This window comes from Pyrgilauda ruficollis, unplaced genomic scaffold (assembly GCF_017590135.1).
Source record: "Pyrgilauda ruficollis isolate IOZ18807 unplaced genomic scaffold, ASM1759013v1 scaffold177, whole genome shotgun sequence".
Lineage (NCBI taxonomy): Eukaryota > Metazoa > Chordata > Aves > Passeriformes > Passeridae > Pyrgilauda > Pyrgilauda ruficollis.
Window position 1 is genome coordinate 478,961 of NW_024516653.1, and position 15,787 is coordinate 494,747.

Below are 15,787 nucleotides of genomic sequence, written 5' to 3' on the forward strand. Positions count from 1 at the left end.
TGCAAATAACTAGTTTTTATGTTTTCATAACAATATGCTCAAATGCTGACAAAACCCACAAAAAGTCAAAAAAACAGGGCTCATCACATCCTGAATGAGGAGAGATGTGTAAAAGTTAAGCTAATGGGAAAACTACTGTCATTTGATTTCCAGGGATTGGATTTTACCTGCTCACTCAAAAAAGCTCTTAAATGACAAAAAGTGTACTTTTCCCAGATTTACAATAGGTAAGGCTTTTGAAACTTTGTACAGAAATAAGTCACCCACAGAAATTCTTATATAAAGAGACTGAGAGAAATGTCCAAGCTTCTCATGCCCTGATCAGAAAAATTTAAACATCCATTGATTTCAATTCAGTTATTTCTCATCTACAGCAAACCAGTGTGTAAGAGGCAGCCCATGTGCACTGACTTTATCCATTCACAGGGAACAATATAATGATTTATTCAGGTGGCAAACATAGATAAAGGTCATGCTTTGTCTTAATATTTATTTCATGGGTGAGAGACCAAACACAGCAGTGAATATTACGATCAAATGTGCTTGGAAGTTATAATTCAAAGTATCTTTTGGGTTGGTATTTTTTTTCTCATTGTAGTCAGAGAATACCAAATACTTACAAGCCTTCAGCTGCTTCAGTTTGCATTGAAGTATTAAAAAAAATCAGGAAATACCCTTTTTCAGGTCACATTAGGATTTCTGTGTTCAGTTTAGGAAAAAACAGAGCAGGGTGGAGGGTGCAAAGCCTACCTCCAGGTGTTGGGCATGTGGCAGGGACACTTTTTATCACACTTGAGGCCATAAATCCCCTCGGGGCAGAGCCTGGTTTCACAGTGCTGCCCGGTGTAGCCTGGCTCACAGAGGCAGGCACCACTGATGTGGTAGCACTTCCCACCATTCACACACTTGCAGGTCTCTGCACAAAGCAGCCCGTAGCTCCCCACTGGGCACTCATCCTGGCACCTGTGAGGCAAAAAAACAAACCAAACAACCGATAAACAAACAAACAAATTGTTATATTTCCCATAAATGGCAGCTTCTGGAGGTTTAAAGAAAATATGGTTTATGTGGAAGGTCTTCTATTGGTCAAAACCACCATTTAAATAAGAGCAAAAATCTGTGTGACTTGGAAAAACCTTTAGGAGATCAAACCGCTTCTTTTTGTCTCATTTTTCTGACAGATGAAAATGAAAATCAGTAAAGATATGAGTTTAAACCACATGGGGAAGTAGCAATGCTTCTTGTTGCTGCTTAAGGAAAATATATCTAAAGAAAGAGACTTCACCAAACTCTTCCTCTCTCATTGACAGAGTTTTGAGAAGATAGACACTTTAGCCAACAGATCAATTTTCTTAATTTTTCATAGATGGAACACATTGTTTAACCTGAAGATCAGTCTGTATCTTTAACCTGACTACTAGAAAATAAAATTTCAGTATCCTGCTTCTGAAATTTGCAACTCATACACTCCTGATTTTCTGGATGGCAATTTCATTTGTCTATGTCTTATGAGTTTGATGTTTTCAGCTTTGAATTTCCTCTGTTCTAAAAAAGAAATTGTTAAATTCTGAATGCCAGTCAAGTTACGGGTTAAAAAAATACTACTTGATAATATAACACATTACTAATGGTTCTGCTTCTTTTCAGTTCTTCCTCTTTTTTTTTTTTCTTCTTCTTCTGTTTTCCTTATAGATTTGGCTTTTTTGTTTTGGTTTGTTTTCAGTTATCACTAGTGGCTCATTACATGAGAATTTCAAAGACACATGATACAAGGCACTGCAAAATGTAACAGAAATTAACAAAGCCCGCTGAAGTAAAATGGGTAGACATATTTGTTTCATGCTTCTACAGTATCTTTCTCAATCTGATGAGGATATCCAGAAATTTCAAGGTATTTGTAACTCTGTCCTAACTTTTTATCAATAAAATCTTCTTTCTTGCTGAGGTGTAGCATAATAGTAGAGCTAACAGCATAATAACAGAGGTAATTACCCTGTATCAATGTGCCCTGATGAAGTTATAAAAATAAAGCTGTGGAAGAATTTTCTTCAAATGGCAACCAGGAACCTCAGCCAAAGTAGACAAAATTTAACCCAGGGTTTTTTTTTTTTTTTGTTGTTGTTTTTTTGTAATTTAACTTGCAAAAACCAACTCTTTGGAGGTGGTGTGTATGGGTTACCTCAGACAGTGCACACACAGTTCTCTGACATGAATTAAGGACCAGGTCTACAACCTTGCCACTGACTCCTTCCTGCCCTTGGAACCATCTCAAAAAATGAAAGAATTGAAAATACAGCCTCTTTTGCAGGAAAAGAGGGAATCTATGATCTGCAAAAGTGATCAAAATGCTGCAAACTGTAAGGCATTTCAGATGAAAGTCAGATTTAAATTATTACAATACCAAAAATTTAATTACTTTTAGAAACACCAGTGCAGAGCAGTGTGTAGACACTTGTGTGGTTACTCCTTTGATTTTCCCTGGAGCCCCTGTCTATGTCTGCCTAAATGCATCCACCACCTTCTGCACTGTTTCTTCACAGACACAAATATAACTTTGGCATGAATGGCTCTGGGTAATTGTTTCTCTTCTTCTTGAGGTCTTTTTCCACATTATGTCTGGCAGAGCACTTCCCACGTCCTGTGAACGCTGGTGTGGGGAGTGCACATGGTTACAAAACCCACAGCTGCTGGCAGGGATCCCCTGGACTGATCCCAGTGATCAGGCTGCTGCTGAATCCTGAAAATGAATCCTAAGATTTGAGTTGTGTGCTGCTTAAAATACACGCAGGAAAACATTCTTTCATCGCTTTCCACTGCCTTCAAAAGTGATGTCTCACTCTACTATCTATCCAATCTGCCAAAGCTGACTTACAGACATCACAAAATGAAATGTTTCATTTCATCTGAGCAGAGCATTTTTAGGAGACAACTCTCCAGCCTGCAGCCTTTGAAGAGGGATTGAACGAGCCTCCCTCGCTGCTGCGAGCGCCAGACATCTGCACAAACCCACGAGCCTCCCTCCTCACCCCTCCACCAAAGCCCAGGCTGCACCATTCTGCAGGACACCCCAAGGGAGGAAGACTCACAAGAAGTGCCAGAGCACAGAGCAGGGAAACAGCAGCAGTTCCTTCACAGCAAGTGCTCTTTCACATGGATTTTCAGCTGGCAACCCGGCATCAGCTGAGTGACACGGCAAACATTTCATCACCAAAATCAGCACTTTCAATCATATCTCAGATGCTTCCACTGCTCTTTCCACCAGCTTCTGAAAATCCCCTGCTGTAGCAGAGCCCTCCAGGCTGAGCAGCCTGGCAGGAATGGGTTTTCCTTACCGTTCCCCTGTGTAGCCTGGGCTGCAGTGGCAGTGGCCCGTCGCCGAGTCGCAGGTGCCTCCGTTGTGGCACTGGCACTCCTGGGAGCAGTTCTTCCCATATCGACCCTCAGGACAAGGCTGACCACAGACCATGCCCTGGGAGGGCAGAAGAGAAATCTTAGAGTGGAGACTGCAGCTTGAATGGACAAGGAAGAAATGAAGGAAGATCAAGGACATGCTGTATTACTGTCCCAGTGCTGATCTGGGAGATGCCAGACCCTTCTCCAGCTTTAAATGTTCCAGCACTGGAGGAATAACCTCCTAGGATTTGCACGCTGGAAGTAAAACACTCATGAAAAACACTCTCTCTAAGCACCTGTGAAAACACTTGTACATAAAAGACTAACTGATGTCAATCTCTTCCCAATTTATTTACCAGGAGTACTATGTATCAATATACCCAGGAATTCCCTCCAGTGAATAGAGGTGTAAGAATCAGCAGCTGCTCTAATGCCCCAATTATTCTACTTTATGGTAAGTTGGGGTTTTTTTTTGATGAATGAAAAAGCTGTTTGCAATTTCACTTAAAGCAGCACACCCTAAAAGCTTAAGTAGCATGATTGCTCCTTTCAATGGGTTTTGAATTTCTGCACTGCCTTTTACATCCTTGGAATTAATTGCACCTGGGTGGTGAGGGAAACATCAGAACCTAAGACTTTTAAGAAAAAGGTATTTACAGGCATTTAATCACACAAAAGACATCCAGGTATTTCATTTAATGTAAGACACTGTAGAATTTGCACCTGGCTACCTTAAACCTCCCTTACAAAAAAAAAGAAAAAAAAAAGGTTACACTGTCAAAATAGTGTTTCACGAAACAGAAAGCTCTAAAATTAGAACTTATACTTAAATAATTACTTGGAATGGAAAATTATTTGAAGGTCTAAATAGTCATGTATTACTTAACACATATACTAGCATAAAGTTTTCCTCACTGCTTCATGTGCTATATCTCATTTCTAGTAACTGTGTTTAGGCAGATAAAGGGAGTCAAGAATTTATGCAAACATCTTTATTCCACGACCAATAATTTTGCTATTCTAGCATAAAATGCAATAGAAAGTAAAAATGGCCATATTCCAAGCTAGGTAGTCAGGTGTGCTACACAATCTCACAACCAGAAATTGTATTTTATAGCATGCTCTCTAGTTGGTGAAAAACTGGCCTCTGCCACAGGTTATTCTCAGTATAATATAATATAATATAATCACAAGTTAATAAAATGATTGGTAAATGTGAATTTTCACACAAAAGAAAATATTATCAAATGCTCATGAACCATATTATCAGCAAATGTACTTAAAATATTTATTTGGGCCTTGATCACCTTCCAACTGCATTATCTGCCAACTCAGAGCAGGCAGCCTGATAGCAAGGGAAGGTAATTTGCAGCTCCAAGGTCAGGTCTTAATTCCCTACCCTCTGATAAAAGGGAAGGAAGCCTAAAGATAATGTCAAAGACCTGATGTCCCATCTCCTCCCTAACAGTGAACACACTAGGCAAAGCTTTTGGGCTTTTTTTCCATGCATACTGGACATACAAACGCAGGCACAAGCCCCACTATAAATAAACACAATGGTGTCATCTCCCTGTAATATCAACCTACACACAGAAACCAATGACTCCCAGGCAAGACCCAAAGGATATTGCCTTGTCACAGCACAGCTCATGTCTTTTGCTTCCCAGAATGTGATACAGTTAAAAAGGCAGTGCAGAACTGGAGCATGTTCAGTAACAGATGGTTTCGCAAGCATTTTATTTCAGTCCCTTATGCTAAAATATGTTTCTCATTACTCCTGGCTACAAGCAGACCACATTTGCTATCCTCGTTTGCTACCCAGATTTTTTTTCCCCTGTTGAGATGTACAAATACGGACATTTTGGGGGGGGTTGTGGGGGTTTCAGAGAGCATTTTTTACCATCCATCCCGGCGGGCAGGAGCACTCCCCGGTGATGTGGTGACAAACGCCTCCATTCTGGCACGGGCACCTCTCCTCGCACTGCGGGCCGTGCTTCCCGGGGGGACACAGGTCCTCACAGCTGTGCACAGGGTGGGGACAGCACAGACACCCGTTACCACAGGCCACAGCTTTGTTTCCAGTGCTATCATCATCAGCCAAAAGTGTGGAGCACAGAGCAGCGTGACGCAGAGAGATGTGCCCCGAGTGTTGTGCGGCACCCACACAACGGATCTAAGGAAACAGACCTGGCATTCCAGGAATTACTCCTTCCCAAGGCATCTCTTTACATGCAGTTTGGCACTCATTCCCTGCTGGTCACACAGTTCCGGATGACCAAGGCCAAACAACTCCATGTTTCAATGCCATTTCCCAAACCTGTGGCCAAACTGCGATGGCCACGAAGAAACTCCTGCTGCTCCTTTTTGTGCGTTTTTACCCATCTGGGTCAAGGCTTTTTTCCTCTTGGCCACACACCTGAATGCACCCTCCAGCATGGCTTTGCCCAAACCTGCAAGCTCAGAACAGAAGCCCATCTAAACTCCTCAAAACCCCGCCACCCCAAAAAAAAAGAACAAGACAGGCACTGCTTACAAGGCGCCGGTGTATCCGGGGGGACACCTGCACTCTCCGGTGACGTGGTCGCAGGTGGCTCTGTTCTGGCACTGGCATTTCTGGTGGCAGTCGTTGCCGTAGGAGCCGGGGTCGCAGCGCTCCTCGCAGCGCCAGCCCTTGAAGCCTGCAGAGCAGTGGCAGGCCCCCGTGATGGGGTTGCACAGGGCCCCGTTCTTGCACTGGCAGCGGCTGCTGCAGTGGGGACCCCAGTGGTCGCTGTCGCACGCTGGGCGGGCAGAGGGAGAAAAGTTTTAGAGGAATTTTTGTGGTTACAGCACTGGAGGTGCTGCGAGACGGCCTTGAGGCAGCAAGAAAGAAGTTATGGGAGGGAAATAGTTATTCCTTCTTGGTCCTTAAGGATTGCGGTAGGCAGATCAGACTTTGCTTATGCGATTTATGCAATTGGTTCTTCTCGAGAAAAGACAACATTATAGACACTAGGCTGAAAACTAAACATGACTTCAAATCTCTTAATTTTCAAAACTCTTCTGTGGCATTCATATTTTCTGAAAAAACCCTTTGTGTTGGGGTGCATGAGACAGAGAGAACTTTGGACCCTATTAGCATAAGAGATTTGATAGACAAAATGCCTTGGCAAAAGCAAACAGAATTTGAAAATTAGATCTAGATAGCAAGAAGACTTAATCAGACAGGTTTACCAGAAAAATAAAGTCCTATTAAACTCTGCAAGCAAGAGATGTTGTTATAAGCATAAGTTTGTGTATATGATTTTAACCTAATCATTGTACACATTACTAGTCTCCCTAAAATAGCATATTAAGTGTTTGTATCCCACAATAAAATTGGATTCTGATCACTGAGTCAGTCTCACCGTCTCTCTCCATCACTGACACCTTTGCCCAGGACTTTTCTCCTGGGAAGCTGAAAAGCCTCAGAGAAAAAAAGGAAAACAATTATTATCTCATTTGCTTCTCCTGTGTTTTGCTCCTTTGGAATGTGTTTGGACATTTTTTACCAACAGGTGGTTGTTTCATTGGGTTTCTGCTGTGAGTTATTTTGACTTATTGGCCAATCAGGGTCAAGCTGTGTCGGACTCTGGAAAGAGAGTCACGAGTTTCATTATTATCTTTTTAGCATTCTGTAAGTACCCCTTCTGTATTCTTTAGTACAGTTTAGTATAGTATTCTTTAGATAGTATCACAAAGTAATAAATTAGCCTTCTGAGAACATGGAGTCAGATTCATCATTGCTTCCTTCATCTGGGCACCCCACAAATACAATACTCTTCATTATAACTCTCCACCGTCAAGCCATGAGCTTCCCTTTACAGAGAGAAGTCTTGCTAACTAAAAAAATGTAGTCTGAATCCACCAACAACTATCTTAATCCCACTAGGATGTTGCAAAGCTTGCTCAGTGTACACTTATTATTTTGGGCAAATCAAAGAATTCCTACTTGTTCACGTAATTGCAAATATTTCCTTTGCAATCTTGCATTATACTGATAGGGCAAAAGAAAACACAAGAAGCACTTCACCAAGCAATAGGAAATTAACAACTACATGGTTAAACTTAATCTGGATGTTACAAATTTGATTATCCAATGCATCTTTACAATCATTCAAATCCATCTTTTCTTGTCTGCCCCAATGCATCCCATTAAAGCCCTATAAGCAAACCATTCAGAGGGTATTTCAGCATCAAAAGAAGAACACAGTGTTAAGGAAGAAATTTTATTCTAAGAAACACAGGAGTTTTGTAAAGAGCCAGAAGATTAGGGTCACCTGGAGTTCAACAGGAATGTGTTAATCATATGGTCAAATGATCTGATTTTATTTTTATGTTCTGTTGATAACAGCAGCACAATGGGAAAGCTTCAATTGCAGCAACTGTAAGCCCAGGCTCTCCTCTTGGAGACTGACAACCATTGTTCTCCCAGTCTTCTCCTGGGGCAAAAAAGCCAGGCAGAGAACAGGCACACTTTCCTAGACTAATGCAAAGTAATTCAAGAATGCTCCTCAGGGTAGGAATTATTCAGCTGTAAGAGCTGTTCACCCAGGCTACACTAATAAAAAGGAATTAGGGTCTTTTCAAGAATCTACTCCTTAAGGTTGCTGCTTGGTTTTTTTTTTTTTTCCCAGTATAGGTCACTAGAACATGCATCCATAAATGGAGATACTGTGAGCACTTACACACAATAGAACAGAGAGCAACAGAAAGTAGTGTTATGTGTTATAAACACCCAGCAGTGCTGCTGGGCTGTTAAGAACAACTGCCCATCTTATTATTGGTCTCTCTCTTTAAAGAAGTGTGGGTATTGCCTTTTGCCATGATAACTTTCACCATTTTCAACATGTCTGCACAGAGTAGAATGTGTAATCCTCCTGCTCAACCAGGCAGGAAACTAGCTATTTTGGGATAGAAAAAATACAAGTATGGCTGTCAAGATGCCTGAGACAGTCACATGTTCTATCATGACAGAGCAGAAACCTCTGAATTTTTATATATATATTTTTTAACATATTAGTCTACATTCAGATGAAAGTCCTCTTCGTTTCAGACAAAATTTCAATTTTTGCCATTCCTCATGGAAATATTAATTAATAAATCAAACAAGTAATAACAATTTAAAAAAAAACCCCAAAAGAAACCAACCAAAATGTCCAGACATGTCTGATAAACAGGAGATTTCAGACTGATTGCCACATTGCAGCTGTTCCAGTGCAGAGCTCAGGCAAGGATGGAAGCGGCCAGAATGTGCCCTTGCTACAAAGACGGGACTGGCAAGAGATTTATTCTTGGTTGGTAAGTGAGGGGTGGTGTTCTTTCACCAGCTGCTAGGGATGGGGTATTTGGCGCAGGCAGCAATATTCCTGCAGTTTCCTGAAGACCCAGTGCAAGGAGTCTGAGATCCACAGGGCCCAGAAACTGCTCCTACCAAGCATTTGCCACTGCATCCAGCACCCAGCCTCATTTGGGAAGGATGCACTGCCCAGTGCATAACTATTAATTAGTTTCCAGGCAAGACCTTCTCATTACGTTTGCAGGAAATCATTAAAATAAAAGCACATCCTATGGCTGGCAAACACCCAGCCTCAGGACAATTCTCCCAGGAGTGACCAGGTGAATAACAAATACTGACTTTGCAACCTTTCACTACATTCCAGTGGTGGCCCCAGCACGGTGCAGTTTTCCACAACCTTTCACACAAGGTCTGTCACCAGCCTTCCATCCACCTGTGACTTATGGGCAGAACTGTGCAGAAATGTGCAGGATTAAGGGGAATAAATAATAACATCAAACAAGATGGATAAATAATGTATTTTACCTCTGTGTCCCCTGACTGATCATCAATAAAATTCTCCATAGGAAATCAGATTTGTCAGAAACTGACGCTCAGTTTACTACTAGAAAAGAAGGCAAAGGGTAGAAATATTTCCTATGGTGAGTTTGGGTTACTTTTATACAATTATTACATCAGGCTATTTCTAGGATTCAAACACTGAGAAAGCTGGGCTGGAAGTCACACACATCTGCTAATTTGGTGGAATGGGATATTCTTGGAGCTAATGACTACTGCCACGTTACAGTGTCTGCAGGAGTTTAATGAGCAGAGCTGTGCTGGCTGCACCCAGGTCACAGGCACACATGCACAGGGCACACACCACAAGCAGGCACCTGCAAAATCCTCACACACTGATTTTCTGAACAGATCCTGAGCTGTGATACCATCTCTCTCAGCACAAGGGGAAAGGGGAGCACTGCACAGAGAGGAGAGAATGTTCAGAATAGTTTCAGCACTAGGATGGTGCCTCAGCCCTAGTCCAAGTCTGAACCACTCAGAGGTGCCAAACCCAGCCAGGAAGCAGTATTAATTTTCTGTGTTGATCCTAGAGAAATGGTTTATTGTTGCTCTGTCTTACACAGAACACCTGCTTCACAAAAGGCCCTCTTTGCCTATCACACATTATATTCACCCTCAGGTTTTTTTTATGTTTTAAACAAAAGAATTAGTTAGCCTCCCTGTCAGCTTTAGTATCAGATTACAGGGTCCTTTCTGCCTTCACCTTATGCTGCAGGGGAAAAAACAAAATACACATAAACACCACTTTTAACACTGTGCTATTAATGTCACATCTTCTTATAATATTTTCCTTTTATTATTCATCTGGAAATATCTTTTTTTTGTCACCACAGTATGCACTGTGCACATCACACAATGCCACAGACGCAGGAAGGAGAACTTTGCTCTCTGCAAAGCTCTCTGCTTTGTTCAGCAAAAGCAGGAATTGTAATAGAGCACTGCACTGCATAAATTCTATTTCACATGAGCACTGTGGTAAGAATCTCCAGGACTATGCAGGTCTACCATGATAAAAATTCTTGCTGACACTGAGGGCCAAGTGATTCAAGAAACAGGGAGACGCTTAAGGACTCAATGGTAAAAGAACCACCTTTGAGAAGAAATTGAAAACTGTGATGGAAACTGCTGCCAATTTGGGGCAGGATCCAATTTCTGTAGGATCTTTGAAGATGTAAAGTTCTCCTGTATAGCATATGGTTTCCTTGTAAAATGACTGTGATGCACATTGTTATTGTGCTGGGCTAAATGTGGTTTTGTGCAAATGGTTTTTGTGATTTACGAACAGGGTGGTGGGAACCCTGATATTTTAACTTATTTTCTTAAATGATTTTTTCTAAAAATATGGAACACAGGGGTAGAATTTGGCAACTCCTTCATTGTTCTTTATAAACAAAAATTACTTTTAACTGAATGTGGTCATATGCTTGTGAAGTTTTTTCCTGCTTTTTAAAAATGTTGATTTCATTAAAGGGCAACAAAAAAATGCAAACAATTCCTACTTCATTCCTGATAAACCCACCTTGATCACCTAAAACTCTGAACCTCTCTAAAGGTTGACCTATAATAAACAAATAAGGCTATGAGATCAAGCCAAAGAACAGTTCACAGGAAAGACCTCCTTAGAAACTCTAACTTGCAACTACCTTTTAACTACGCCACAATTTCCCTTTATAACTTCATACTCAAGCCAGACAATGTTTATTGCAATGCTATTTTTAAAGATCACTTATTTTTGTGCCATTGGGGAGGGAGAAGATCTACAGCAAAACCAGGATTTACAGTCCTTGCTGTCAGTTTCTTGCAGGTGTCTCATATGTAGCACCGAGACAACTAAATGAGATTTTAGTCTATCTTACCCATCTTTCTGCAAGACACATTGCAGTGTGTTCCTGGAAATACATACCACTGTTTGAAAACAGGGGAGATTCTTATCACTTCATTAGCCTTATGTATTTTTATGGTCTTTTAAAAAAACTGAAAACAAAATTCCCTACCACAGACATCAGGGAGTAAATACTCCCTCCCTTGGAATGCAATATTGTGAAGTATAAATTTAAAACAACCTAACACTGGCACATATACATATTGCTATCTCTCTGTCCTCAAAACTCCCAACACAGTTTCTTCAGAAAGTTTCAAGCCATTACAGACTTTGGTAAGTGAAAGGTGATTTCCTTTGCTTCAGCACGTAAAACAAACTGAAGCTGCCCATAGCTTCAACATCATTCCCTGTTCTTCCCTTCAGCCAACCATAGACAGTGTGAGTGAAAAAAGGACAGTATTGAGAAAACTTTGATTTATCCAAAGGAGTACTCCACTGACAGTCTTGTTGCTACAAACAAGATTGCTAATCCCTGGGCATGCCCCAAGGTGTGACTTCCAGGAGTCAACAGAAGGGAAATCCGTTGATTTTCTAAGCAAAAAAATGACAAAATATGGATCTGTTATCACTGATCTGTACTCACATCACACCTACTGGAAAGTTTAGAGAGTGTTCTTGAAACTACTCTCTGCTATTTCCATCTGCAGATCTAAATGGATTGCACTTGCTTCCCTTAGGATATTTCTGCAGGGTAAGAAACAGATAGTAATTATCCTAACTGGAATTTAAGCCAAGCCAAGTAAAAGTGAATTCCTGCTGATTTTGAAAGCTATAAATACTCAAAGTGTGTTTTAAATTTGACAAGATTTATTAAGCCCCCAGTGACATCAGCCTGCCTGTCAGCCTGGACAGCAAATGTGGAACATGGCAAACAGAGACTTCACAGATGAGTCAAAAAAGCCAGGACACAAAGCTAGCTACTCTGAAAACTAGAATAAAAACATCCTGTAGAAAACCTTCAAAGTATTATTGCATAAAACCATGGATTATTCTCCATATTTTTTTTTATTTTGCTCTGTTCTAGCAATCTCAAAATGCTATGAAAATGGCACATGCATATTAATAAAAAACCCTTTTTCCTTCAGAGTATCACTCATAATAATTATAAAATACCAACGTCTTTTAGTAAAAGACCTACTTTACCTACATCCCAGACACAAAAATGCATGGAATTTTTTTTTTTCTCCAGAACGACATTTCTATTGGATCTGGAATTTTCTTTCAGTCCTTTGTTTCTCTCTGATTGTATTTGTTATACTGTAGGCCTTTTACCCTGTGGCGTATTTTTCATTGTTACTTTTTGTTTTGTGTGTAAGAAAGGATTTTTATTCAAAACGCTAAGCTTAAACTTAATTCAGGGTTTTTTCTTGTTTACTTTATAAAAGCCTTTTGATCCGTGAAGTGGAAGAACAATGAAAATGTGTTTTTCAGATCCTATGAAAGACTGAACTATATGCCTTTCACATGCCATAAATTTCCAAGACTCTTTAAAGTGCTTTGGACAGCAGAACACAAGGATGGATAATTGATAAGGAAAACACACACAGATGGTTGTTGGTGTTCATTTTATCATGTTACTGAGATAAAACCTGTTTAAAATAATTATTATTATAGGAAAAATTTTAAGACCCTGCTTGTACTACATCCTTCCCATGATCCTGATTTTGCACAGATATCGTAAGATAGCTTTTCTCCTTTTTTTTTTTTTTTTTTGCAATGACTGGAAGGTCATCTTAATTGTTTTTAATTGGCCACAAATCCCTCATACCCTTGAAAACCTACTAAGTGAGCCACTGAAAATATATCAGCCTGCCAATATATAAGGCAGATTGAAAAATCAGCACTAAAAATACTTAGCAACTGTTAGGAGGAGAAAAAAAAACCCAACACAGACCTTAGTCAAAAAATCAGCTTAGGCAAACAGTACAAATTACTGGGTTTCCAAAACAGTGAAAAGCAGAAATGAAAAGTTTCTCTGGTCCAGAAAAAATTTACAAAGCAATAAAACTATCGCAATTTACTGGAATGCCTTCCTTTAAGTAAATCTCAAATAAGTAAATGTAATAATTCTGTTTTGTAGAAAGCAATTTTGTTTTGTTTCTACTTTTGCTTAAAGAGTGATACTGTAATTAAGCAAAATTCTGACACATGGCCATAAAATCTATTAATTTCCTTAAGACTTCCAAACCAAAATGGTTTATAGCACCAAAGATATACTAAACATAAGAATATTATTATTTCAAATGCATAGTTGTACTGAACCTCCAGACAAGCAGAGGTGCTATGTAGCCCTGGAAATTTTGATGCCACCTTACCACAGTGACTCTGCAGTGACTGTTAAAAATGAAGGTGATGGCAACTTCCATTAATATCTGTTTTTCCTATTTGCACCTCATCTGACTTGCTGGTGGGTTAGTTTCTCAACTCAAAGATATTCAGCCTTGTTAGAGGGGAAAATGAAGTGTTCAGCTGGAAAAACTGAGGACAAGTCAGTCAGGGAAGTTACAGCAGCAATAATTACAGAAGAATTATGGGCAGTGAACATAGGGAAGGCACATTAAATACGAACAGCTTCAATTTAAGATTGTTTATGACCTGCTGTCACTTTTGTTTGGGAGCTGGGCTGGGGCAGTTCTGCATTACTTGAATCTCTACATTTTCCATAAAAGCAAAATAGCTGTCTGCCAGGACACTCTGCAGTTTTGCCTGTGTGTTTTACCAGCTCCCCAGTTCTGGGAACCAAGCCTTCCTAACGCAAGGATGTGGTTAAAACCAGAACTTATTTCTGCAGCCTGCTGGACGGCCTGGAAAACTCAGGGAATGAGCTAACTCCCTAAGCGTATCTTGCAAGCTGCACTAGCCAAAAAAAAAAAAAAAAAAAAAAGGGGAAAAGAAAAAAGGAAAAAAAGGAAAGTAATGCCCTGGCCCAGAAAAAGCTCAGTTTAGGAGGACTCTGTGCCATCAAAGTGTGCAAGGTGGTTCCAGGCAGGTTCCGTGGGGGCTGTCTCACTGGAGAAGTCACACATCCAGCTCTGCAGGGTTAAAGGAAATCCAGGGCTCCACTGGGAAGCTGGCACTGCCCATGGCTCACGTGAGTGTCTCACACACAGCAGTGCCAAGGGATCCAGTTTCTGCCACGGCCTGCATCTGCCAAGTCCCATGAAGAAAACAGCGAGATTTTCACGGAATTTGCGAACTTTACAAAACACCCACGGCTGCGAAGGAAATCTGATAGGAGCAGAGCTACTGTAGTTTAAAAGGTACCTTTATAAGCCCATTTAAAGGTAAAGTTTCTCTGAGGTGCAAGCCTTAGACCTGCAGCTTAATGTATTAAGGAAAAATCCAATTTTCTTCTCATGCTTTACAAAACCCTGGAGACAAATTATGCCTTCATGCCACTTTTTCTACTCCCATGACTTCAGACTATAGTCCCAATAAAGCTCTACTAATCACCAACAGAATCAAATTGCAAATTAAAACCCAGTGATTCAAACAAATCTCAAGATTACTTCAGCACAATAAAAATGGACGATTCCCACTCCCATTTTCACAAACATGCTTTGGTCATGAACCAAAGACATGTCATTCCCTTTTTTGCTTTGCCACTCATGCCAGCTGGGGGGGATCACAAGGATAAAACCATTTCAGAAGAGTCACTGTAATATTGATTTTTGCCTCTGCTCCAGCTTATACAGAAAGTGTCCTATTGATTTTGAAGGAATTATCTGTGGACTGCTAGGCATGAGAAGAAAAACAAAGTGGATGTCCTGGTTGTGGACAGGACACCCACTGAACTGCACACCCATTCAGAACTGACAATCACGTTTATGTATGTCCTTTATAATATAGATAATAATTATATATATATATATATATATATATATATATATAAATAAATAAATAAAATTTATAAATAGATATAAAGGAAACCTATCTGAACTGCACACCCACTCACAACCAGGTTCATGTATTATCCTTATAACACAGATAATAATATAAACATAAATAATATTATATAAATATATAAAAATAATATAAATAAATAACATTTATAAATCGATATAAAGCAGTGTTGCAGGAGTGTGAGCAAAAAACAGGAAGAAAATATAAATTACAAATGTGCAACAGGGTTTGATCATCTCCACATCTACACAGGCACCTATTAGCATAACTTCTACAGAAGACTATTCTATTCTCAACCTGTACTCAAAAGCATTCTTGAAAACAACCCAATCTGACACATGCCAGTTAAATTTTTGATAAAACAGTAATTTAGTCCAGGAGGGAAAAGTTGTGTCAGTTTGTTTGTTCTTCAATAAAATCTGTTTGTTTAACCTCTATTTAGCACTCTGTGCACTTTTGTTAATATTGCATTTGTCCCTAGCCCAAAACTATCCAACTTATATTCCTGGAATTCACAAGTATTTCTTCAAAGGGGAACTGACAGCTTATGGATTGTGCTCATTCACTTGCTTCTCTCACTCAACACATCTTCTGTCCACTCCTTTGTCCTGACTATTGTGTTCAGTCAATAAATCTGTATCAGAACAAATTGTTTTGCATGACTGTCATCTCTCCCACCAGAATGCAATGTTCTACAAAGGAATGATCTCTTGATCCAAGCAGTGTTTCCT

General features: G+C 40.0%; 1 protein-coding gene across 1 annotated transcript in view; it reads right to left on the reverse strand.

The window, feature by feature from the left end:
• The window catches only part of MEGF10 (multiple EGF like domains 10), an 86,167-nt gene that overhangs the window by 40,056 nt on the left and 30,324 nt on the right, over positions 1-15,787 (reverse strand). Inside the window, exons 6-9 of the mRNA XM_041464271.1 lie at positions 5,927-6,173; positions 5,294-5,414; positions 3,333-3,469; positions 751-963 (exon numbers count right to left, since the gene is read on the reverse strand). Of these exons, the coding sequence (XP_041320205.1) occupies positions 751-963; positions 3,333-3,469; positions 5,294-5,414; positions 5,927-6,173 (718 nt within the window). The remainder of the gene's footprint in view (positions 1-750; positions 964-3,332; positions 3,470-5,293; positions 5,415-5,926; positions 6,174-15,787) is intronic.